This window comes from Tauraco erythrolophus, chromosome 2, assembly GCF_009769465.1.
Source record: "Tauraco erythrolophus isolate bTauEry1 chromosome 2, bTauEry1.pri, whole genome shotgun sequence".
Classification (NCBI taxonomy): Eukaryota; Metazoa; Chordata; class Aves; order Musophagiformes; family Musophagidae; genus Tauraco; species Tauraco erythrolophus.
Genome location: NC_141466.1, coordinates 108,772,035 through 108,799,188, shown reverse-complemented (window position 1 = coordinate 108,799,188; position 27,154 = coordinate 108,772,035). Strand labels below are relative to the sequence as shown.

Below are 27,154 nucleotides of genomic sequence, written 5' to 3'. Positions count from 1 at the left end.
ACTCCCAGCCTTTGGGAAATAGAGATGTCACCAGTAATGGGGACACAGTTCCTAGGCCAGCTCCTGGATTGGCTTCTTCCACATCAAAATCCAAATTAGACTGCAAGGTGTTAGACATATTTCACAAGGAGCATCAGCTCTAACCTATTAACACTGTACTTCGATCATCAACAGCTAGTAAACTTTATTAGGCATTTACGAAGCAATACCTCACTGCCTTATGAGGCCAGGGAAGACAGGTCTCAATGACAAACTCTCAAGAAATATGGTAATGGCAACACAACTAAATATGCCACACAGCACACTTCACCATGAAAATCCATACACTTTTCTCCTAAATAAACAGCCAATTCCTTGCCCTGTGCAGACTGTCTGGCCTCCAGCTACCACTGCAGATGGGCCTGGATATCCCATACATTCTGCATCATATCTGAAAGCCCCATGAGGATGTCTCAAATATCACGGGTCATCTCTAGTAGCATCTCTAAATGTCTATGTTAAGGTGTCTCTCTCTACCTGTGGTGGAAATGTCACATTTACTCTACTAGGGTATAATGAGGAATAGCCTCTGAACAATTTTGAAGTGTGTCTACTCATTCCTGTTAAAGTCATTTCTGATTTTTCGGGGGGCTTGTCTGTTTGCTTTTAACTATACATCAAAAAAATACTGCATGAACTTCCTGAATGACCAAACAGTTCCCAGGTTGTGCACATACATTACCACAAGTATCATTTAAAGACAGACATACTGAATTTGACAGAACTAGGAAAAAAAAAAACAGACATTAAACAACCACTCTTTCACCTACTCCTGCTAAACCCCATCTAAATTAGTAATGACCTAAAACTGGCTCTCAGCCAATATCACTGGTGAGACCAAAACTTTCTATCAATCACTGCCATGTTTTAGCTTTCTCACTGTCTAGCTGAGCTCTGTGCTTGGACAGAGGCCAACGGCGTAAGCCAGAATGTAAGTATGTCCAAAAGGGGGGTGCTGCTGCCAAAAGAAAAAACAACACCCACGCATTTGAAGATACTGAAGCACCTGCTTCATTCTTCAATAAATTAATTCCTTATACTTGTCAGGAGTTTGGGGATCTTTCTGGACCCTCCACTCACACCAGATATCCAAATAATGATACAAACAAAACTGCCCACCATGCAGGAAGACCACCCCTCCTATTAAGTGTGATATGGACAGAACAAGACATCTAGCCATAATTGTTTACATGAGTAATCTGTACTTTGAATTGAGCCACATCTGTGATTTAACAGAAAAAAAAAGAAAAAAAAACAAAACAAAGCCTAATTAAGGACAGCCTTAGACCAAAATGAACACACGCTTGTCTAACTTAACTTTGCTTTAGTTTTACTCTGCTCTCTCAGGGAGATTCTTGAAAAATCCCAACATTACAGTATAACCAGTTAATCTATTTCTACTTAGAGAGTGGGAAGAAAGATATCCTGCTTGGATGGAACTCAGATACATGACAAGAAAGTTATGATACACTTAGGAGGAGTTAAACTGCTAAGTACTAAATAAGAAAAAAAATAACATTATATATGCTATGCAAGAAAATTAACATATATATTTCTAAATAACATGTGCAGCTTTTTCTTTCATAGCTATACCTAATGTTCTTTCCTTTAGCGTACAGGGCTCATACATTTTACAATGGTCATGTTAGTGTAAGCCAAAATAGTGAATTAAAGAGGAAGTATATGAGCTGGAGATATCCATCAGACTGATTTTAGGAGGGGAAAAAAGTAGCCTTTCTTACAGATATTCTTAATGCTCTAGACGTTCCTCAGTATATAATTTCTCACATTTATCCCTAATGCATTCACCAAACTTTCACAGCTTAATTTTTCCTGCCAATGTACTTTTTCTGTTATTTAAAAATAACACATCCAATTAACCTCTCCATGATATTCTGCTCAGAGGCAAAACTAGAAAGAGCATGTGCATGTCACATTATCCAGGCATCAGAGTAGAGTACATAACATTTTGTCTTAGCTTTCAGGAAACTCATCCAGTGTTCACAGAAATTGTTCTCCATGTCCTATTTAAAAATCAAAATTAAAAAAAAAAAGTAGGTACAGAGAGGGTTGATGGGTTTAACAATGCAGCTGCTGGGTGGGTTGATTCCCTGTGTGGGTAGGAGGGTTTGTCTATCTGCCATCTCACTTTCCTGCAGTTCTGGGCAAGCACACACCACCTCTTCCCACCTGAGCTACTGCTGGCTGCAAATTTATGTTCACTACCTCAGTTGTCTATAGGCTAGAGAAGACTAGAGTGCAGAAGAGGAAAAAACACAAGTTTCACAGACATTTTTACTGAAGCCTGAGCATTTCCTGTATGTTAAGGGAATCTCATTTATAGTCAACTAAACAAAATTCCATCCCAATTATCTTAGTAAGTATCCAAACTCATTGTGCTGTAATCTGTGGGCAGGTATTTAGAGAAGATTGTGCTCTACTTGTCTTTAAAGGAAAATAGTAACAAAATTCAGCATAGAAATGCCACAGGCACTAATGAGATACCTGTGCTGAGCTTTCCGAGGTGTTTAACCACTATCTTCTATTCCTTCATTCTGGTAGAACCTCAGATCCGTAGCAGAGAACTCTTCTACACCAGGTCTTTAAGCTACCAGACTTTAATTTCAAAGCAAATGGCACAAATGAAGTAGTAAGTGATCTCTTTTTGGTTCCCCCGACTGGTATATATGTCCCTCTGTTTTTCAGGCAAATATTAAATGGGAAAAGACTATTTTGTAAAATTGCCATCTTCTGGACTAACATTTGAATTACGGAGACAGTTGTATTTTTGTAGCCATAGTGGTCAGAAATATTTTGGGAACAATGCTCTCCTGCTGGAAATTGGATTATTCAGTCCTCTAATATGTAATGTTTGTGAGTTCATTCTGGTGAGTAATGATTGTTTGGCTTCACCCACATAACTTCCATGATGGCACATCTGATGCCTTGGATGAAACAAACCACATTCTCCAATGGGAATGCTGAAAGACCATGAATTTTGATGATTTTTTTTGTGGAGGAACATCTATGGTGGCAGCTGTGGGAATATGTTTTGTGGAGATGTGACAGATGGCAGATGCAGGAATGGCCCTTTCGTTCTATCATGGTCTGATTCCACAAAATAAAAACAAGCAGCCTACAGAATAATAATAATAATAAAAAGCCTACAAAACCAGAATCAGATATACTAATGGTAGCTACAATTCTTTTGGTTTACCTCTTTTTTCTCCAGAAATATGAACATTCCTGTGTTAGAGGTCTCCTCAGAACTATTATTGAATATTGCCCATCAGACATTTCTTTGCATGAAGCTGCATGTCTGTGTCAATACTGTGCACAAACTATTGGCCTGATTATCTCAGTCCTTAATGTTCTGCTTTATTAATAACTTCCAAGGATAAAAAAAGATGCTTTTTCCTACCAAAATCAGCTGTTCTGTTTAGTTGTTTTATCTACCCCAGAGAGACATCCCCTTTTTCAATCTGATGAGTGAATGACATCCACCTGTATTAACCACAAGAAACTACTTAGGTATACATAAAGCTCTACCAGCTGAGCCTAAGGTGATTCGGAAGAACAGCATATATTCTCTGTCTGCACTATATGGCAAGCAACTTTGCTGCAGCCACAAACAGCAAAAAATATCTCAATAATGTAAGAATTATACTAGAAGCATAATGAAACCCAAGCCACAGGCAGTTGTAAGACTGTCTCAACTTTCTCCCACAGGAAAAAGACAATGACTATATCATAAACTCATTGGACTTTTTTGCTCATAAAGATATGCTAAAGGAAACATAAAAAACTTAATTTCGACTTGCTACTGAGTAAGGAATGAATATTGTAACTACACAGTCAAGTCCTGGTAAAAATTGTTTCATTCTTAGCTCTCCAATGTCAATACATGGAATGCTACTTGTGTGAAATATTAAAGCTCTGCTTTGGTTGTTTAACACTAGTAGTATTACAACTGCACTCATCCCTTGTAAAGAAAAGTGCTCCGTAGTTTCTCCAGTCCTTTTATCCATGACTGCAAAGCAGAGTTTCCTCACTGTCAACACAACTTCTGAAGATGCAAGGGTATTCTGCTGAAATGGCTTTGTTTGCAGACTCGTCCATAGGACAGATATCAAATGCTTACATGCTCAGTATTACTAACATATTTTGGCATCTTTTCCTAATGATATACAAGCTCTGATATTTGCTTGAAAAGAGTTTTCAGGAATGCTAATCATGAAAAATAGGCTGAACAGATTCCAGATTAAATATCACTGTCAATAGAGTTAAATCACAGATACATTTGTCACAGTCACTTAAAGGATCAATTACATCTTGTCTCCAAAAATCAAGGTTTACTAAGGTAAACCACGATAATCCACATTCAGGGAATCTTCATGAGTAATTAACTCCAAGAAATGCCACTGCTATAACTGAGCACTCTTTAATCAATTTCTGTTTCATTATGAAGTGTAAATCATTTGCTCCAGTTTTATTTTTGCAAATTCAATACCTCTAACCATCATTATCTGGTGTTTGGACTCAGCCCGCACTGGAGGCATTTCCATCTCCTCAGAACCATCCAGATGGCACGGTGAAGCAAGGGGGAGAGCTGTGGGAGAGCAGGGCCAGGTGCAGGGGCTGCCAGGAGAGGCACCAACAGTAGCCCCCCACCCTTGGCAGGCACAGCACACTGTGCTGCTCACAGAAGGGCTTTTAGGCAGCACTTCTCTGGTAACCAGCACCACACCAGCGTCACTTTGGGAACTGATACGTAATAGGCAACACCAAAACAGCCGTCTCTAAAGGGTTTTGATACGCCCAGCTAAGAGGTGCGATATAAATATAAACCATGCCAAAAGGATAACAGTGTAGCTGTTACATTTGCACATGTGTTGAATCTGAAGTTAGACAGGCATCATGCATCCACAGTACTCAAAGCTATGTACATCTCAAAAAGGCATTAAAAACCATCAGCAGATTAGTTTTCCTGGGACTCTCAGAATACCACGTTCTTCCATATTCATTATTGCACATAGTACCACAGTGCACTTGTAAAAGAGTAATCGATACAGAAAGTCAGTTTTACAAACTGTTGTTAGGGCATGACCAAGAACACCACCAGGATGACTTAAACTCATCATCTCTTGGGAAGGGAAGAAATCAAATTGCTTTCAAAACCAGATCAGTCATTTCTACCTTCTCCTTAGACCAATACCACTCTTTATACATCTGCAAGACTCAGAGAAGTTATGAAGGGACTGTACTCCCATCTTTCATTTTTGAGGTGTTTTTTTTTTTTGTCCTGTTGCTAGTCAAATTTGACCAGAAACCTACAGCTGTATTTACTGTAGAAAGATTTTATATTTTTCCCCATCTCACAGAAATTATTAGAAACAATTACCTTTTTGAACGTGACAATTCGTTCTCAAACACTCTTTTCTGTACATCTTGGATGGACTGGAAAAAACTCTTAATGCTAAGTGGACTTCTCTTCAGATAACTCTTGCCATTTATGTAGCTCTGTATTCTTTCTGAAGTTTAGACCACAGATCTAGGGACTGTTTTCTGGTAATATATATATTTTAACAACAAGTGCAGCAGTTAACAACCTTTCTTACAGAAATTCAGTGATCCTCTGCTTGCGCACCCTAGAATTGTCTCACCCCTATTAATCACTGCCTTGCAAAAGGACTTCATATGCAATTGCTTTCACACCATGACTGTCTCCCACATATACTTATTCAGTGCTTTCTAGGAACAGGCTTCCACCAATTCAGACTGACATACCCATTGAACTGGTGGATATATGATTGCTAAAACTACTGCAATGTGGGTTCTTCAATTTTTGTAAGAAAAGGAAAAGCCCAAAGACTTGTTTTCTTAACAGAAAGCTAATCCATCTCACTTAAAACAATGTGTGATGGATCAACAATTGGCTCACACCTTTGTAAAAAAATCTCTAATCACCAGGCTGAAGAGTTATTCTCATCACCTTCATTTCTAAGTGAATAAATTTTGTTTTTTAAAACATTGAAAGGCAGATTAAGAGCTCACCTCCACTGAAAGAACTTCTCCTTCCTCCTCCTTGGTCACACACCTTCACAGAATAGCCTCTGAGGCCTATCTGTTTGCCTAGTATGCCCGTTCAACTCACTAAAAACATGCAAAACTGTTTCTCACTTGAGTCCATTCATTTTTTCATCTTTTCATGCATACAGCCTACATTTAGGGTCTCTCCTTGGGGGACCCATATGCTGGGAGAGAACCTTCAGCCTGAAGGTAGTAAAATGAAAAGACAACAAATATTATAGGGAGTGCAATAATCTCCATGGCATCATCACGACAAGCCTACTTCTGTTTTGACAGACGTGAGTGACAGTTTTGCCACTGGTGCCAAGAAGATTAAACTGAATGATGATTCAGATGAGTCAAATTTGTTTGTTTTGTTTATAAATATCAAAGAAAGACAACTATTGCCTCTTGAATTTCCACGATAAGTGAATGTGCTATTTCTCATGAAGTTTCAGGCTTCGTCTTCAAAGCTGGATCCATATCATTCACAGCATTAAAATCACTTATCTGAACTGAGCTTATGTCTAACATGAGTCAGTCACCTGGACTCCTAGTATAGAGTGAAGAGAACAGACTCTTCCATGATGCAATTCATCTCATATGATAGATGCCTTAAAAAAAATCAAATGGATCATGCTAGAAACACTGATTTCCTTCCACTGACTATGAAGGGAACGTGGATGACTAGGTTAGATGTTAATATCTACACTGGAGATGAATCTCATCTTCATTGACTTGAATGGAGTCTGGACTAGAGCTTAACAAAGAGAATATTGTGAGGTCAAGAGACATAAGCATCTAATTTTAAAATCAAGAATTTGAAATTTACAACCCTAATGACTAAGAGTCTTGGTTGGGCAGGCATTTTTGCTGGAAGTGCTGAAATTCAAAAGCTGCTGCATACTGAGGTAAAAGAAAAATATGACAAGGAAAAAAATCCTGTTGAAATTTTACCTTTCAAAGAGACTGAAATCAGAAGACTTTAAAAGTGCTCTGAGTAATCAGAGAACAGAGAATAATGAAGAGGAGGGAGTCTAAGGCAAGCTAGTATAGCTGAAGCTGAACTTCAGAGACAGATCGCCTACTTAAGATTACAGTACGCAGCATGTTCCAGTGACTTTCTGACACTTCATCTATCTTCCTGTATGAACTGATTCCAGCAGCAGATCTAGCCTTCTAAAACTCCCACTTCTGTCTCTACTTGTCTTTCACTTCCCTCCCTATTTAATGCATTCAAAACTCTCAAAAGAGTATTTCAAGAGATAAAACCACCTGAGCAACTGACAGACATTCTGGTTATCTGGATTTTAATATCAAAATATAACATTATTGTGGATCACTGCATATCTGATGGGATTTTTTTTTGTCTCAGTTCCATTTGCGTATGACAAACTTTTCTGGTAATATTCTGAAAAGAAACAGATGTTTTATTTTGTTGAAACAGTGAAATGCATTATTCTCTTAAAGTCTTATGAAAATTGCTCTTAAGAACAATGCAACTGCTTTAAGTTTAATGTGAACAGGACTATAGATATTAGGTGATATTCATTATCAGCATGCCCACTTCTTGGAATATGGAGGTATCCTTTCACAATATATATCCTAAATATGCTATGATAAACTATTTTTTACTTTAGACTACAGGAAAAGGCAAAAAGGAGATTATTACAGCGGTCTATCAAAAGAGATATCAAATACCTCGGCTGATACATAGTTTTGGTTGTGGAGGGGAAGCAAAGAGAGGGGCTTTTCAACACTTGCAACCCCTCTGTCTTTATCCTGGATTCTTGTACAATTCTCTAGACTTGGCTACTACCAGCCCTCCGCCTTAGATCGCTGAAACCAACACAACCAATTACTATTGAATGATCTGCTCCCTCCTGTTATCTAAAACATGGTAGGCTACTACTTTTTTTTTTTTCATTAAAGGTATGATACAAATCCTACACAAAAACTTGTTTACTTCTAGGTGTTGATACTCATAGTGAGCAAGTTTCATGAAGGAAGATTTTCAGTGTCTCATAATTCCCAGTAAATATATTAAACTGCTTCAGTTTTCAGAGTGCATTAATTATGGTCCTACAGATTTTATCATAGCCTCTGTACCTCAGTGGATTTCAGTGTATAACATTGTTTCTAATTTCAAAGGCTAACTTTAAGTATAGTAAGCTACTTCCCCAAGGACTGACAGAATGTTTCCTTAAAAGACAGTTAAAAAACATACTTAGAACTAAGATTTTCCATTGCATTCATTTCTGCTATTTGAGCTCCAGATAGGTTCCTCCGCTATAATCTGCATGCATAGAAGTTGAAACAGAGCATTGCAAATTTAGGTTTAACTGATAAAACAGACAATACAAGAAATTCTGTCTCCTCTGGCTTCTGCTGGCATAGAGGAGACTTGATGACTGCATTTCCACTAAACTCCCTCAGCTTCTTCACTCAAATTTTCCTGGGCAGATAGTAAGGATGAGCTAAGAGCAGCAGCTTTTATCATAAAATGCCACCCGTAAAGTGAATATTCATACAACACTTCTGTTCAAACACAGCCAATCTTACAACAAAATGCAATATATTTAGCTTTCTTGCTACAAAGTATCATTAAAGAAATAATTTTTTTTGTATTTTCTAACTAGCATACAACTTGTGCCATGCCTTAATTCAATTCTCAAAGTGGTCTGCCTCATTTTTAAAACTGTAGCATTTTTAAACTGCTAAAATATTTCCATGCTGTTATGAATTCTCAGACATGCCTGAGCAATGGGTTAAGAAGTAGGGTGGAGATTGCTGAACATCAGAGATATGATTAATTGAACAAATGGTACCAATTATGTCTGCCTTTAATCTAACCTAACACACATGAGGACCTTGTATACAACAAAATCCTGAATACCTGCATCATCCAAGAGAATTTGGATATATCTGAAGAATGAGGTTTTCCTTTCTGTAGACAAAATGAGTCGGATTGTTTAGGCTACAAAGGTTAGAAAGAATAGAAAGATGAAACGGGGCATACATTCTTGGTGTTTGAGAAAAGAAAGCTTGGCATAGCACTGTGCTGCATAACCTGGCAAATAGAGTTTCACTTGATAAAAATAGGAATGTATTTAATGTGCTAAAGGAATATATGAGTTTGTTCAAATCATGTTTCTTTAAATCTTTTCCAAAGTAAGTCTATATGAAATTGCTTCAGTATTAAATAAATCCAAGATACTATAAAATTCAAACATTCTTAATATATTATCATCATCATGATATGGATAATAAGATACTCTAAACAAGATTAATCCCTCAGTGTGCTATGTACAATTATATAGTCAAGACAACATCTTATCCAGAGGTCTTACTGCCTGGATGAGACAGAAGAGTATGAGAAAAGTGAGATTAAAGACCAGACTAATTCTAAGAAGGAGTGTGAAGAACTAAACCGTGCCATCAGCATCTGAGGAAATGCAGCAAAACCAAGCCTGAGCAAGGTATTTTTACATAGTCCCAAATCATAATGCATCAGTCATATCACATTTGTTCAAAAATCCAGAAACAAGTAACCCAGGGAAACCAAATGCCATTTAGGAAATGTCTCAAGTTGAGAACAGTGAGACACTAGGAGAGCGCACAGGGGAAGCAGCACATGTGCTTGTCCAGCTCTCACTTCTTCCTACTGCAGAGGGAAAATGGGCTAGACCAACCTAATTCTGAAGTTCAAAATAATGAAGAAAACCAATGCAGGTTAATGGCATTTGAAGTGATCTCTTGGTTTCCTTGCAGCCAGTGTAAATCATGCAGGCTGGATATTAAAGATGCCCTCAGTGCTCTTCCAGAAAACAAAATGGTAATCCTGCAAACTCTTGAACTTGCAAACGGGAACACTTGTGTGATACCTGCTGCTCCAGATCTGTGAAGGACACTAGTAAAGCCCATTACGTCACGAAAGTTATAAATATCCTTTCAAATTTACAGCACGGGGGCAAAAGATAATACTCTCTAAATGAAACTGATCGAATAAATATTGTCCTCTGCTTCAGAGCTAAGTGTTTATGAAATGCCTGGTGAAAGTGTACTTACAACAGACGCGCCACAATGTAGTGTCTAACTAAAAGGAGCTGCGAGCATAGCAAGGGCAATGAAAAAGGGGTGCCCACTCCACACGCCTCACAAAGTAGGCTTAATTCTACCCAAGTGCCCAGCTCACATCCTCCTGCCAGCTCTCACCATCACTGCTGCCCTCTGGTCAGAGAGCAGCAGGGACCCTGAGGGTCTGAAATGAGTGAAGGTATATAGGGGTAAGCTGCCCTTGATAGCAAGGTCTTTGGGAATTCAAGGATTGCCAGAATTACATCTAGGCATTGATGTCATGCCCTACAGCTAGGAAAACAATTTAAAACAATGTAAGTAGTGGGCCACTGCACAGTAACCAACATACTCATTCCATCAAAAAGAGATTAGAGTTTTTATATTTGAGTAACACAAATGAACTGATGCGTGCAGAAGAACTGAAGTTAAATTAGAGGGAAATAATACATTGCTTAAAACCAAATTTATTTATTCCTCAAACTTCTAGTAAAATCTGAACTGTGCTAGCTGCAATCAAAGGAAATTTTATTTATCCTCTAACATTTTCAAAACCAGGACATTTTCCTAAATGACACAATTTGAAGTAAAATATTGTAGCATCATTGGAATGATAAATACACATTTACAAGTAAAAAATATATTTGAACTGAAAGCAATGCACCTGACTACAAATAACTAGGCATGCTGCTGAAGATATTATGGTAAAATACACCCAGACATATTTAAATAATTCATTCCAATACTTTGCATGATATGATACATTTATTCTCTTACTGCTATAAAATTATCCTGAATATAACTATTTAGTGATTTAGTATTTTTCTTTACATACCTTCATCCCCTATAGAAACAATCAAAGCAGAATGATTTTTGCCTCAAAAATTAAGGACTACATTCTACTTTCTAGAACAATCCTTTTACAGAAATTTTTCCTCAAGTCAGGTGCAATTGTGCATATACACTTGGCTTAATAATACATTTAACCTAATTTTATATGCAGCCACGTAAAAATCACTGTATGTTTGACTAGGCTGCTTCAAGGTTTGCTACAGTTTGAGCTGCAGCATATACTTATACATAAACAGCTTTGACTTATGCCCTAAGAGCAAAAGCCACTACAAGGCCATCTGACTTGTAATCAAAGTTTTCAAAAAGTAGTATTTCTTTCCCTTTCAAAGTGTTCTTACCTCTTCCTTTGTCTTTTTTGATATGACTCTTAGCCAATCTCCAATCATGCTGAGGACAGCTGCGAAGTAAGCAAGCCCAACAAGGATCCAGAACCACACCACTGGCTTATAAAAATCTAGGTACTCGATATCTGATCCTCCTGAAAAATACAGGTAAAATTAAAGCAGACTTAATAGTTATAGGGACAAAACTGGTTTTAAATTATTTATATTGCTAATAAAAAAAATAAAACAAGTTATATTTCTTACAACTTCTTCTGTTTTCTTATCCATGCAAAAATTCAGACCAAAACATTTAGTTGAATTTGAATAAACAATGATCTAAATTCATCCACTCTTGAAAACACAGTTCAGAGGATGCAAATCATTCATAATAATGAACACAGACAAATTGATTCAACTTCTGATATATTGTTATTTAAGGTAGAGGTCATTGATGTCAGCTGGAATGAAAGGACTTCCCACCTGCTCCAAATAGCAATGCTGTATCAAATTTTAAGTATTGCTCCAGAATACATAACATGTTCATATCTTGAGAAATCTGATTTTGCAAGGACTCGAAACACATCTCAATACTTACATGAATCCTTTAGCCCTAATACAGAAGAATAGCACCTGCATTAACAAGCGCCCCTGTTGGGTAGGCAAACGTTCTCATCTCCATTTTGCAGAGGAGGAAACCAGGGTGCAAGGACTTGAGCTGAACTGATCATACTCAAAAAAAGGTGTATAAAATAGCTGATGGCAGCTTTTTTGAATCGCATTGCCATAAGCACCACTCACTTTCAGAGTTAAAGTAAAAAAGGATAAATTTCAGAGATGTCTGTAATGGAGCTTTCAGGTACAATACAGCTATAGAGAACAGATGCCTTATTTACACACACACACAAAAAAGTTATGTTCATCCAGAGCTCTTGGCAACACAAAATAACTCACATTTCACATCTTGCAGTACAATAAACCAGAAGTCCTAAACTTGCAATTCAGCTACGTTACGACAAATAAAATCAGGCTACTAGTTTAGGTTACCGTAAGTAGAAGTTTGATGTGCTTATCTGCCCACAATTGACGAGACTCTATAGTAAAACCTTTTCAGGCACATTAAAGTAGTCTGTACAGGTACATAATATGTTGCTTTATGTATCTGCATCCTGTACTGAAACAGTCAAAGGAAAATTGGCCCCAAAACATCAAGCACCTTGTTACAGAAACAAGATTAACTCTCACAAAGAGAAATTTTTTTTCCTAGCTGTTATTGTCTAATCATCTCAAAGATTGCATGCAAATAACAAAGAATTTTACTGATCATTATCTTTGTATGGAAGCCCTCATAGACAGAAATTTTGTTATTCTCAGGTCAATAAGCATTCTCATCAATAAAATCCATTGAACTGTAGTGGTTTACTCAACTATCCAAGAGATGAATTCATATTGCAAAGATGGATATGCTTCAACACCTGCACAGTCACAAGTAAGATGGAAGACAGGACTCTGTCTGGAATAGAAGACAGCCAATCACCAAAGGGTTGATTTTTTAACAATTTTTAACATCATCCAGCTCACGTCAATCCAGTCAAACAAGATTATAGAGATGATTCACCCAAAATTTGTTGTCATTCAAAAAATGGATGATTATCACCATGGCCTTTGCTTTATCAGGAGCTAGTCATGAACCACACTTGGTGGTTCACTCTCTTCTCCAGCTGTTCATAATCATATAAAGCATCCACTCAGTTGGTTTCTAATTTTTGGTGTGTTAAGTTTATAAACTGAAACTGGAACCTAACTGCCAGTCTGCAGGGAGCATTTCCTTCACAGTTTAGACCTAATTTGTTTACAGCAAGGTTAATTACCAGGGCAGGAGTTAGGACACATTCCTATTCGATCAAGAGGTTTCTTTAGTCTGGCCAGGAGATGGCTCCATCTAGCCATGCCCAAAGGAGTTCAGCTTTCCTAAAGTTAGAAAGGGACAGTCAACAACCCCGTAGGAAAAGGCTTAACAGGTAAAATATTTATTAGCTGCTGAGTTTCTGAATTTCAAGGACTCCTTGGCTGAGGTCTCGATTTAACAGAATATCAGGGAGAGACATGCCTAAGGATGTTTGGCCTGAGATAACTACTGTCTCCTGTGATGCTTAAACACCACTGAATGCTATAATGCAGTTACCTGGGAATGTCATTAAATAGGATTTCACTGGTAGGAAAATATGATCAAAAGTCAGCTGTACTGAATTTAAAGCAAATGGAATTCATTAACTACTGATTTATAATTCACATAAATGGGTATGAATGTATTTGGGTATAAGTATGCGTAGGTAAATGTATTTGCACTGAAGTATGAAATAATTCATCTAATGATTTTACTGGTAACATTGTAAAAAGCATATCAACATGATACATTTGCATGGATTTTTCATTGCATGATTTTTACTTAATAATGCTATCATCTTTCCTTTGCAAAGCAGATTATTTTATATAGCCCTTTAGGAAGCAAAATGCTGAGAAAGCAGAAGCTGAACTTCGTTGTTTGTTTGCAAAACCAATTTTGTAGGCCAAGGGGCAAAACTTGTTTGCAAATTTGTTTGTCCTCTACTTGAAATAGGTTACAACCACAATAAAAAAGAAATATATCTCCCAACTGGAGCGCTCTTACTCTTTAACTAGAGGTCTCACTGCCACAATCTTTTACCAAGAGCAGGCAGAGTTTATCACCAAGATGTTTTGGGGTAAAGATTTGATCCAAAGTCCCTTGATATCTATGAGAAATCAGAGTATTTCCATTCATCTTCATCACAGGCTATTTTATTGCTGCTGCCATCATTCTTACATCTGCCAAACAACTTTTAAAATGATTTGGTATTTTCAACACTTTGGAAGGCATAGGTTGCTTTATGGCCCAAACACATATTCCTTACTGAGGTGAAAAGCTTTTTGTTTTAGTGAAGGATGGCATTAGAGAAGATTTCAAGGGTGCATTAGGACAGATGCTGGTTCTCAAGTAAAGGATCAGGCTTTCAAATATATTTATTTATTTATTTACATAAACCAAGTACATTTTAAGTAAATAATTGTCCTTATTGCCACTTTTCCCCATTTTTCCTACAGTTGACTCAAGATAGAAACATTCAATTATTTCTGTAAAGTTGGGGTTTTTCTGCATTTTTGCTTCAGAAGTATAAACAGAGAATAGGAAGTTCTATTGCCTTTGAGTATCTTAATTCCACATGGGCACAAATTCCTAGCTTCTTCAAAAGTTGTCCCTTGAAACCAGAAAATATCTTTTTTTTTTTGATCAGCAATACAAATTATTCTGAGTATAAAAATGATTACATCCAAACACAGTTTTAATTGCAGAATAATGAGTAGCTGTCCATCATCCCCATTGCGACAAATCTGGCCAACAGGCTTAATCCAGAAATGTCATTTGTCCCACTCCAAAGAAATAGAGGTTCAGTCCTGCAGCTTAAAAGGAATTACCTCTGAGGACTGCAAAAAGGGATAGAGAAAGACTAGCTCATGCCAAGACATGGAAAAGCAGTGTGCTTGGGAGAAGATAATATTGCACTGTCTGCAACAAAGAATGTAAGTAGGCCATATGAGTTACTCCATGCCACCCAGTGGAAAACAGAGAGGTCCTTCAGAATACAAAGCACAGCTATGAAACACTCCTTCCATGCTGTCCTATACAGAAATCGAGCAAGACATGGCATGCTGACTTAAGCTTAAAGCAGGCTGCACAGTTCACACCAGACAGCCTGTATTATGGACATGAAGTCCTGGGGTGGCAAAGAGCGCTTCCAAATGTCCAGAAAAGACACAAAGCCTGCAGGAGCATACACAGCTCTCTTACAAGATGCTTGACACAGACCTCTGGCTTGGCACAACAGTGATTTCTTTCTGTAAAGGTCTTTCTGCTGGGTAAGTAATATAAAAGAGTGAGAGCAGATCAACCGGGCTGTTAGGACCGTCAGGTGAAGCATTCCAGTTCAGTGACATTAAATAAGACTGAAATATCTCAGTACTCTACAAACCGGGTCTCAGGACAAGCAGTACAGTGCAGATCCAGGTATCTGTATGACAGTGGCAATGCACCAAATTCAATTATAGACCAAAACAGTAAAGAAGCAATAAGCTAAAAATCAGAGCTCAGACAAGAAAAAAAAACAACAACAAAAAACCCAAAGCTAAAACAAAAGAGAATACATTTTTGAAGTGAGACTTACAAAATTCTGTGAGCTGTTGAACTGAACTGACGGCAGCATAACCTTATATCATTATGCCCTGCTGTGAAATAGACTATTGATGTGCTATTTATATTTCTGACCTCTGCTTAATTCAGTCAAGTTTTGGACATCTCATCTAATTTAGATTTGAAACCTGTTAGATTAACTCCTTAAGAAATATTTGACTCTATCTTCCAATCTGTACTGCAGTTAAAGGATTTATCTGCACATAGGAAAAATATATTGTCATGTACATATACATATATACCTGTATCTAAAGTGCTAACTTTAGTATCCCATAACATCTTTCATCATACTAAAAAAATGACACATTTTACATGAGAATATCTTTTTCTCTTTCACAGAATATCCACAATATTGAAAGCTGGAGAGAGACTTTTTACAAGGGCATGTAGTGATAGGACAAGGGGCAATGGCTTTAAACTGAAAGAGGGGAGATTTAGATTAGATATAAGGAAGAAATTCTTCCCTCTGAGGGTGCTGAGGAACTGGAACAGGTTGCCTAGAGAAGTTGTGCCTGCCCCATCCCTGGAAGTGTTCAAGGCCAGGTTGGACAAGGCTTTGAACAACCTGGTGTAGTGGAGGGCGTCCCTGCCCACGGCAGGGGGGTTGGAACCAGACAATCTTTAAGGTCCCTTACAAACCAAACCATTCTATGATTCTATGATTAAAATTACTTGTTTCCCTACAAAAATAAAAAAAATAACCCCCTCAAAAAATACAAAAATCAAACCATTTCAGAAGACAGAAATGCTAAGGTGTTTTTTTTTAATACTGTTCATATATTTTCTTGAACATGCACTAGAAGCACTCTTCATCTTTTCCCTCCTTGCATGTACCTTGAAGGATCGGTCTTTTATGTTTGCATTAAGGCTTCTCTTGGTGGTGGAAACTGCAGCTGAAATTTCCATAGGCTCCAAATAGCAACGTAGATTCTGAGTACAAAAGGGGCTATTTTGGCGTTCTCGTTTCTGGGAACAGGATACTTGTTCTTCAGTACAAGTGTGAAGAAACTTGTAGAAAAATTTCTGGAGAACTCTGCAAGAATTTCTAATACAACAGCCTGCACTACAGCCTTTAACACCACTATGTTCCTGAATCCCAAGTTTTTCTTTTGCCTCCCTTTTGACACAGAAACCATTCTTTTTACTAAAATGTCTTCAGGGCTTCTTTTCAGCTTTTAACTCCAGTGGTGCCAGAAAGCAGCAAGTTCTATGTTCATGAAAAACAACAGATATTGTAAGAAATATTTCTTTTAACCCAAATACACATTATCACAACCACAACGTTTGTATGTAGGGCTTGCAAACCTGTTTCTTCCTTTGGGATTACAGTTTCTAGAAAAAATTACCAGAATACTTGGAAGTTTTCAAATATTTAGAGATTTTGGATTTTTGAAGGAACTTTATAAGCCAAAACTGACGCAATCACAAAATATCCCATGAAGTCCCAATACGCTACAAGAATTGTTAATTTTATTTTCATTGATAAGAGTTCACTCCACTATAATTGCAAATTCAAGTACTACAGCCCACCACTCTGCTTTAGATTAGACTATAATTCTGAGTAGAAGGTGCTAATTTTCACTAAGTATTACTTAAGAAACATACATTTCTGGCCAGGAAAAAAATCAAAAAAGAATAAATTAATGCTAGCATGAGATTTTTTTTCCAAATGCATTGCCATCTAGGCACTAAGTGGACTAAGCGGCATTCTGCTTGCTGCATGCCTCACCATAATCAACCAGAACCAACACCACCATGGTCTAGAGACACAGCAATTTCAGATGCGATATCAATATTCTATCATGACAGCCTCTCCTACAGCCTCATACAGCATTACTTGCCTTAAGCCTACATGCTTGTTTCATCTCTGTTTATGGCACCCAGCTTTCCAAAACTTTCAGGAGAGAGTGCTCTAGGCAAAGCCTGCCACAAAAAATACCAACAGCCCTTAGTGTCAGCATGGAAATTATGATTTATCTAAAAGCAAAACAAGCAAACCAAAAAATCATAACGAAAACTTACTCATCTGTTTTCATGCAAAATATTCTGCATGCTCCCTCAAAATTAATATGGAAGCCTAGCCCTTAAAATAAAATTTATCAGCTCTATTGAGAACTTGCAAAGTCAATTTTCTTCGAATAGCTTAGTATTTGTGCACACCAATGACTAAGCTTCCACAATGCAAAGCACAGTCAATGAATACCCTACCTATTTTTCAGAATTTTTATTTAACTAGACAGTTATTTACTGAAATGACAAGAAAAAAAGAAAATGCAGCACTTTGAAAATCCCTTCAAGTCATTTGCCATAACCTGAGCATGTTAGTTCACACAAAGATGATAATATTGTCAACTTCATCTCTGACAAAATACTGTCCAGTGGCCATGTTAACCTCTCAGTTATGGAGATAGTCATCTAAACCCTGTTCTCTTGAGCGTCATCTCTGCAAGTACAAATCCAATTCTCACACACTGAAACTCTAAGTCAGTAACATATTACAGTACAAATACAAGTCTTACGCATGTTACTCTAAAAGAAAACAGAAAACATTCATGACATTTTGACATCACATATTTACAGTAGAAGTTTAAAATTAAAAATATATAATAAATGAACCATAAAAGGCCATAAACTATAGAACAATATTATTCAAGGACATTCTGTAGAAAGTGTCATGGTTTAACTCCAGCTGGCAACTAAGCCCCAGCCAGCCGCTCACTCACTCCTCTGCAGTAGGATGGGGAGAGAATCAGAATCATAAAAGTGAGAAAACTCGTGGGTTGAGATAAAGACAGTTTAATAGGTAAAGCAAAAGCCACTCACGCAAGCAGAGAAAACCAAAGAATTCATTCACCACTTCCCATCGGCAGGCAGGTGTTCTGCCATCTCTAAGAAATCAGGGCTCAATTGGGAAGACAAATGCCATCATTCCGAACGTCCTCCCCTTTCCTTCTTCCTCCCCCAATTTTATATGCTGAGCATGGTGTCATATGGTGTGGAATATCTCTTCAGTCAGTTGGGGGTCAGCTGTCCCAGTGGTGTCCCCTCCCAAATTCTTCTGCACCCCAGCCTACTTGCTAGTGGGATGGTGTAAGAAGCAGAAAAGGCCTTGGCTGTGTAAGCACTGCTCAGCAACAACCAAAACATCAGTGTATTATTAACATTATTCCTGTCCTAGATCTAAAACACAGCACTATACCAGCTACTATGAAGAAAATTAACGCTATCCCAGCTGAAACCAGGACAGAGAGAGAGCATTTCCTGGTAAAATTAAGGCATGATATAGGAACAAATTATGATATCAAGTGGTCTACAAATAGAAAAATCCACAGAAATTTATAATGAGAGTAATAATGAATGTACTCAGTGTTCTAGCTAGAGCCAAGTGGGCCATTTCACATAATACCTTACAGTAAATACAACCAGGCCGCCTTCATACACTATAATTTTTATTCCCTGACATACACGTACCCCTCAAGAACGAAAGTTTAAAACATTTATGCTGTTTTGAGGCCAAAAGTCTGAATTTTTTATTTGGTGCTAGTTAGAATCTGACCAGAATCAAATTCCTGAAGACAAAATGAAAATAAGAAAAGCAATAGGGGAAAGAATAAGGGAAAGAGAAATGAGAGAGATCCATTCAAAGGAAATATGGAAATATCACAAAAAACTATGTAAAAGTCCAGATTAAGTTGATTAGTCATTTTACAGCCCAGTTATATAATTTACAAGAATCTTTGGCAAATTCTCACATGGCCTTTGTTTTTTAAATTACTTGCATAATTTAATATCTTCAACATTAAGTTTCCCCCCATTTTACCCAGACTATTTATGAATATGTCAAACAGTTCAGACACTTCAGACGTCTCTGTGAGACTTCACCAACCTGAAAAACTTTTGCCAGTCACAAGTACAGTTGCATTGCTGCCATTAAAGTAAACTTTAGGCAGGCCTGTAAGCCACTAGGAGAAGCTACTCAACCTGATGCCCTCACCTTGGTGCTGAGAGAGATGATGGTGCTGCATCAGGAAAAGCAAGAGATCAGGCTGCAGAAAGCAAGTCTTGGACTCAGAGCATAAAGCTCTGAATTTCTAATCCTCACCTCAACACATCACTGACTCAGATCAACACACTTTCTCAACACAGACAACATATACTTATTCAATCCTATTCTCAGAAGTGGTCTAACACATCTAACACCTTTTCAAGAAAAAAAGTCAATGCAGAGAACTGGCCCAAGCTTTCTTTAGCTCAGTTTGTCAAAGTTATTTGCAACCAATCCAATCTGGGTTAACAGAGCCATAGAAGTGGGACACGTTATCTATGGGTCATGCTAAACCTTCTTACATTACAAAACACATATGGACAAATGCATACATAGCAAACGAAAGCACAGAAACAGGATCCAATTGCAATAGAGACATCTCAATGGCAGAAACAGAGCTCTGAACAGCACTCAAAGTAAAAGCTACACAAAAAACCCTGTCGTATAACTTCACAGGCAGAGACATTTTAAGCAACTCCAGCTGAAAAAAAATATATTCAGACTAAAATACTGTATTAATTCTTGCACTTCACTCAATCCATAAGAACAAGAAAAGAAATCTACCTAAAAAGAAAGTAAAGCATCTTTTAACAGTATAGGAGAAGAAAAAACGGAGTATGCAGAGACAAACACCATGCATTTCATTGTCCCACCTCCTGTCTCTAGCCTGCCACGTGATGCGAGATGAGGGCAAGCCACCTCACATGCAGTGACAAGAATGATAAAGGGAAAAGTTAGGAGAGAGGCACCACAGAGATGTGTCTGCCCCAAAACAATACAAAAATGCAGAACATATATCACTGTGCAAAATATTATAAGAAGTTATGAGAAAATCTTACCTGCAACATAGTCACCAAATCCAATAGTAGTTAAAGTGATAACGACAAAGTAAATTGCATCTAGTGTGCTCCAGCCTTCTATGTGCTTGAATATAACTGCAGGAAGAGCAACAAACAGCACGCAGCCAAAGAGTATGAATATTATTGTTGAAATTATGCGAATCTTTGTTTGACTCACATTCCATTTCTGGAAAGGGAAGGGGAAAGAGAGGAAACCCATCGTTAATAAAACTGTGCCACTGTACATAAACACCTATCACCCACAATGAGCACTACAATGCTCAAGAGGACCGCGCATTATAATTCTTGAACAGGAAAATCAAAGCAGGTTTTTATTTTGCAAGAGTTTTCAAAGCAAACGTGACTATCCTAGGAAACATTTGCTAGCAGGAAATGCAGTGCAGGGCTGGACTCTTCATTGCGGCCAAGTTGGTCATCTGGGCAAGTGTAGTATTCATTAATGTTAACAGTTGATCATGCCAAAGCTTTGAGTGGGCACTAAATATTTGAGTGAACTTCAAGCAGTGCTTGTACCTGCAGTGTCTCTACATTTTTGCCTTCACAAACAAGTGAAACAAAGGTGAATTTTAACCATTCAGTTCTCTCTAACCAAGTAACTGGTTAAACAGAAAATAGAGTTGAAACGGACATGGAGACGCCACCTCTTCCAAACCTGCCCCACAACAGAAACAGCCTCATTTAAGCCAGTGCAGACATATTACTGGTCAGGCAACATGCAATCATGCTGAACTGTTCTTTTTATCAGAAAGTTTTCCTAATCTTTAACCTGCATCTCATCTGCTTCTGTTAAAGTCTACTATTTATAGTCTTATCCAAGTTAAACAAAGAAATTGCTACTCTGGTTTTTCCAGCAAACTTTTACAGATGTTTTCTCTCAGTCATATATTCTTTATACCAAATAAATGCATTTCTTTCAGTCTTTCTTCACCTGTCCATTCTTGTAGCTATCTCTTGGCTCCAGCCAACTAATCCATGTTTCATTAGGTGCTGTACTCAAAACCAGATATTAAAAAAAATAAAATAAAAAAAATCACAAAATCGTCTGCAAGTATCCTTTCTTATGCTTTGCCAGTTTATTTACACTCCTCTTTTTACTTCTATCTATGATGTATGTTTTTTCCCAGCAGTACCCACAGCACTTTAACCCACGTTACCTTATAAGCCCTGGAGTACTCAAAACATTTCTACAAAATTGCACCTAGACAACTGTTTCCTGACATGTAATTCTGTATTTTATTATTCCTTCACATAGTACTTTAAATTTGTCCTTCTGGACTTGAATGCTATATATTCAGACTGCTTTTCAACATTTTTAAGAGCGTTTTGAATTCTAATTCTATCCTCCAACTTCTAATTCTCTCCCCAGCTTGAGGTAATCTATAGATTTGATGAACCAAGTCCTTTATTTGTTGAGTAAGCTATTAATGAAATTTTAACTGTACCAAAGCTACAACAGAACACTGCAAAGTTCTGTCTGACAAGCCCTGTCAATTTGACATTTTTTGTCTCAGTACAGTTTTCCAAGTCCATCTAAAGCATGTTGGTTCAACTTAAAGGAGGTAAAAATTGCACAAAAATGGAAACTTTCACAAAAGGAGACCAAAAATGAAATCAGACTGTTCACGATACATGTTTCCTTGTATTTTAGTGGCAATAGAAACTATGTTTTACAGTCAGCATGACTGAGGTCCAGCTGTTGTAACCCAAATCATAGTTGCAGCTTGGGTTATGACAACATGAAATTCCCTGCTCTGACCCATCAGTGTCTCCCAGTTCGTTTGAAGAACTAGTAAACAGAAAAAGGGAGTGTTTCAGACTGCAACATATAAATCAGCATTTTCATTTAGAGCTTGCCAAAAGCAGGTAAGATGCTGCATTTTATGTCGGGGCATTTTTGTTGTAAGGATACATCCATTACATGAAAAAGGAAAATCATTATCCGTATGAGCAACAGGCCAAGACACACACAAATTGATCTCAAGTCTTTTGTATTTTTCAGCAAAAAATAAAATTCAGTTAATAAAAAAACCAGAAAAGATAAAAATAAAATCTTCTTATGGAATGTTTTTGTCTTTTCTAGACAAATCTCAATTGAAATGGATGTTATTCACCAGTAACATGTCTGGACTTGAACTGATGTTTCAAAGTCGAAAATATCTGCCTTTTCTTAAAAAGCTTTCAAGTTTGTATTTATGTACTGCATAAGACTACTCAGCACAGTCCTAGTTTGCTTTGCTTCAAAAATAAAGCCATGGCAGACCATTCCAATGTACAAAAAGTGTCCAGCGTGCAAGATTAGGGCTTGTTGCAGAAAAACAATCCTTCTAACATTTGCAGTGCTGATGCAAACAGCTACAAACTCAGGCTGCTTACAAAGTATTCACTGGATATGACTTATTTAACATATCAAAAGTCAAATCGTATTTCATACATGTTTCGAATATTAGGTAAGTTACACTTCCAATATTTTATCAAAGGCTAATAAAACATCTGATTCATTTTTTTAAGTTTCATTATGCCATTTATTCTACACTTCAAAAGTCTCAGTAAATACATTTTTAATAACTGCATTAGTAAAATACAACCTTAATAAACTTTTCTTTGTGTGAAAAAGGACTAAGTTAAGTAAATTAAGTTCCTCTGCTAAAATTCAAGGCTTTGAGTTAAGGACTGGCTATGCCTGAACTTTATCAACATCTGCACAAGCTTCTAGTCTATTTGGCAAGCCTCCTCTTCTACTGAAGCTGTGCCACTTTGCATCCATAACTAAAGATTTGTAGACAAAGAAAATGAAGGGCATGAACCTCTAGGCTGTGCTGAGCAGATCAGCAGAACAGGCTGAAAACACCTTAAACAGTAGAACATTCTACAGCCTAGTGAGGAGACCACAGAGAGTCCACTGTCAAGGAAGCACCAACAGACTCTGTACCATTTAGGCTGTCCTGCTTCCATGAATGCCCAAAGCTTTAGTCACCTACAGACCCATAAATCTGGAAACGTAGGTGCCTACAGAATGTAAGCATTTCCTCAGGTATGATGGCATCTGATCAGACATTTCAAGAATTGTGAATTTTAGACTCAGACACCAAATGTCTTTTGTGAATCAGCCCAAAGCAGCAGCAATAATTTCCGCACACTACCCCTACTGCTCCACTCTTCCACCTCTGAGTCACTGATTTCCTACCACAATCTATAGGACAACCTTTAAAGGTAAAGATCACAGCAACCTTAGGAGTATTATAAGGGCAAAGCAAAAACAAAATGTTTTGGATTTTGTTCCTCTTCCCAACCATAATTGTTGTAGAAAATGCTGAGCTTCATCCAATTCTCAATTAGAAGTGTTCAATAACGTGTTCAGACTTTGCAAAGTCTTTTGCGTTTTGCTAGACATCTGGTTAAAAGGATGAGCTAGATCCTGTTTTTCAGACTTTTCATTTCACTTGTTAACTTCAGAACAACAAGTAGCATGAAGAACAAGGCAGTTAAGCATACTCACAACAAAGGTATCTTCTACTTTGGCAATTCCTTTTCCAAAGATTGTCCCTAGTTGATCTCCAACACCAGCCAACAGAAAACCAAACAGAGGAATTCCCAATAAGGCATAGATGATACAGAATATCTTTCCACCTTGTGTGCGTGGGGAGATGTTTCCAAAGCCTAAATCGCAAACAACTTGAGATGTTTAAGAAGTTACATGTATTACATAACACATTTTAAAACGACTGCAGGAATAGAACAGTTAAAAACAGGTCCTACAAGGTTAATCTTATGACACAGCAAACATTGGGAAAAATCAAATGGAAATGTAGGTCACATAATCCTCTCTGAGCTAAAATTAAATTGCTGCACAATTCACCAACTCACTTTATATTTTATGTGTACTGTGGAGAAGAAAAAACTCTCTGAGAATTTATTTTTTTTTTTTTTAATAAATAGCAGCTTTTCTCACCTACTACATGTAGTTAATGCCAATTGGTGAAGACACACCTTAGCCTCTGCTACCTGGATATGTCTGTTACTAGACTTGTAATTGGCAAGCTGCAGTACTTGTAAACAAGATACAATTTTCCTTCAGATGTGCTGCATTTCAAAGTGGAACAGCCTAAAAAGAATAAATCACTTGGATGAGCAAAACAGATTTCGAGAATAAATAGGACTGTTTAGAGTCTTCATTATTAAAGACTTTGGTTTTGGTGTTGCAAACAAAGCTTAGAGAAACAGCTTACAGTTCACAGCTCTGTCCATTTGAAAATTGAAATAATTTTGTCTTCACCGATTTGTGTAAAAGAGCACCTTGACAGGCCTGTGATATCTGGATTGCTGCTGCTTCTCTTATAATGAAGAAACTGAAACATGAAGAGCACAGTCCCCAGCATCTATTAAATACCCTCTAATGCATATCTCAGGATTGATATTTTAATGATGTGGCCAAGATGGTGTAGGCAGAACCCTACAGAGAAGTTTCAAAAGCATCAGTCCACAGCTTTAATTCAAAAGTTTTTCTGCTCCAAAGAATCAGTTATGTTTTTGGTGAGCAGCAGTAGTAACACTCCAGCATTTTGACATTGTTTCTCTCTTCAGGAGAATCTGTCAGGAAAAAAGGCTTATTTTCCATGGAGAAATTAAATAAAAGCCTTTTTTTAAAAAAAATACCTTTTTGGTAGAAAAAATAACTTCTAAAAAAGCAAAATATTTTAGAAAGTAATTGAGAAATTTGTTTCTTAATATCTTAAATTTTGCCGAAGAAATACTTTTCATATACACAAAAATCATTCCATCATAATCCAATTTTCCTGTGAAAAAGATGATAAACAAATCTTATCAATCAGCTCTATTGAGAACTTGCAATGTCAGTTTTGTTTTAAAAAGAGCCTAGTATTTATGCACAATGTGACTGTAACCTACTACAACATAAAGCACATTTAATGAATATCTTAGCAAGTTATCAGAATTTTTATTTAGCTATTTGGAGTATGTTGGTTTAACATAGATTTTCTCTGTGAAAGCTATTATCTTAATTTTTGGTTCTGCTTTCATGTAGGCAAACTACACTAAAGCTCTTGTTAACTTCAGAACAACAAGCAGCAAGAAGAACAAGGCAGTTAAGCACACTCACAACAAAGGTTGTGAGATTGTCAAAATCTTTTTCTTTCAGTATACAGGATACAAAGCTGTCGCTCACTCAACTTTATTAATATAAAAATAAATCACATTGGGAATACATTTTACTCCTAGGTATCTTGCCCTAATATCCGTTTCCAGACAGCAATCATGCAAACAATAAATGAAATGTTGATAGAGTTCAGTTAGATCAAAAAAAAGTTTAAATATTGATAATAAAATTTTCCACAAATCATGACTAATAAACCATAAACACTGTCAAACTAAACAAAAAGGACAAAATTACAGAAAATAGCCTTCAGTTATGGGTTGAGGAGTCCTCCAACTTTGTAAATTTTCCCTGCACTAATATAATGAAAAAAAAGTCTGGCTCAAGCAAGTGGAATAAAGTCATAGCGCCTTTAGTTGAAGCTCGTATCCTTCCCTAACCCAGAGCCAAGCTAAAATTACTGATTATTATAATTGAGGAAATTTCAGCTCCACTGAGTTCACTCTGTCCCTTCATGCACCAAGCAGAATAGACTCTTGAGTTTTAAAATAAAATTAGCTCATCACCAACCAAAAAGGGACAAACAGATCCAAGCTACTCTGTTTTCATAAACGTGCCTGTTTATGCATCAACAGCTTGTGTAGCTGCCAGCGTGTAACTCCTGAGGGGTCTTAATGCAATTCAAAATCAGGAGTCTGGATACACCAGGTTTATGAAACTCGTACTAGGGGATTTGGAAATCGTTCTCCCTTTTTTGGTTTAAGAACTGTATTCACTTGCTCTACCTACAAAAGTGGAGTCTCGTAATGGTGACAAAATACTAGCCCATCAAAACACGCGCCAAGCAGGCAGTTTTACTCGGTTAGCTTCATAAAGCAGACTGGCATTTTTTGTGCATCCCACAGCTATTACAGAGACAATTGCTGCGGCAGCATGCTTCTCATCTGCTACTAATCGGTATGACGACACGAAGTTCACGTTCAGCTCCATATACTCTCCTCTCTAAATCAGTCATGTCATGCTCAAGAAAAGGATGCTGCTTCACTTAACTTCTGCCCTCACAAATTGTTGCTTTTCTTCCTAAAAAAATTGCTTCTATAAATGACAAAAAAAGTCTTGTATTATTAATTACGCTTTTGAAAATATCTCACACGTTACTGGCTAAAATAATATTCCAACAGGCAGTAGTTTATCTCTGTCCAGATGCAAACCATGGCACACTCATGGTAGGACATGTGCTTTAGTGAACTGATCTACCAAGGGGTTTCCATCACACAATCGTATTTCCTACAGCACCATGTTTCATAACAGTCTGCTGCTGTACACCACAGCCTACTTCGAGTTATACAAAATGTCCTTACATCCTACTCTTGGTTTCTCCACTGAAAAGCTAATCCATCATTTATGCAATGGGAGAGGAAACATATTTATATTTCATACAGTTGATGTAATTCCTGGGGGTTTTGTCTCAGAAAAGTTTTAATCCTTACTTTAAAGTAAAAAAAAAAAAAATCAGAA

The 27,154-nt window shown here is 37.2% G+C and overlaps 1 protein-coding gene across 1 annotated transcript in view; it reads right to left on the bottom strand.

The window, feature by feature from the left end:
• The window catches only part of KCNK2 (potassium two pore domain channel subfamily K member 2), a 79,031-nt gene that overhangs the window by 3,719 nt on the left and 48,158 nt on the right, over positions 1–27,154 (bottom strand). The window contains 3 exon segments of the mRNA XM_086626276.1: positions 11,373–11,512; positions 20,506–20,692; positions 24,023–24,183. Coding sequence (XP_086482402.1) covers positions 11,373–11,512; positions 20,506–20,692; positions 24,023–24,183 — 488 coding nt within the window.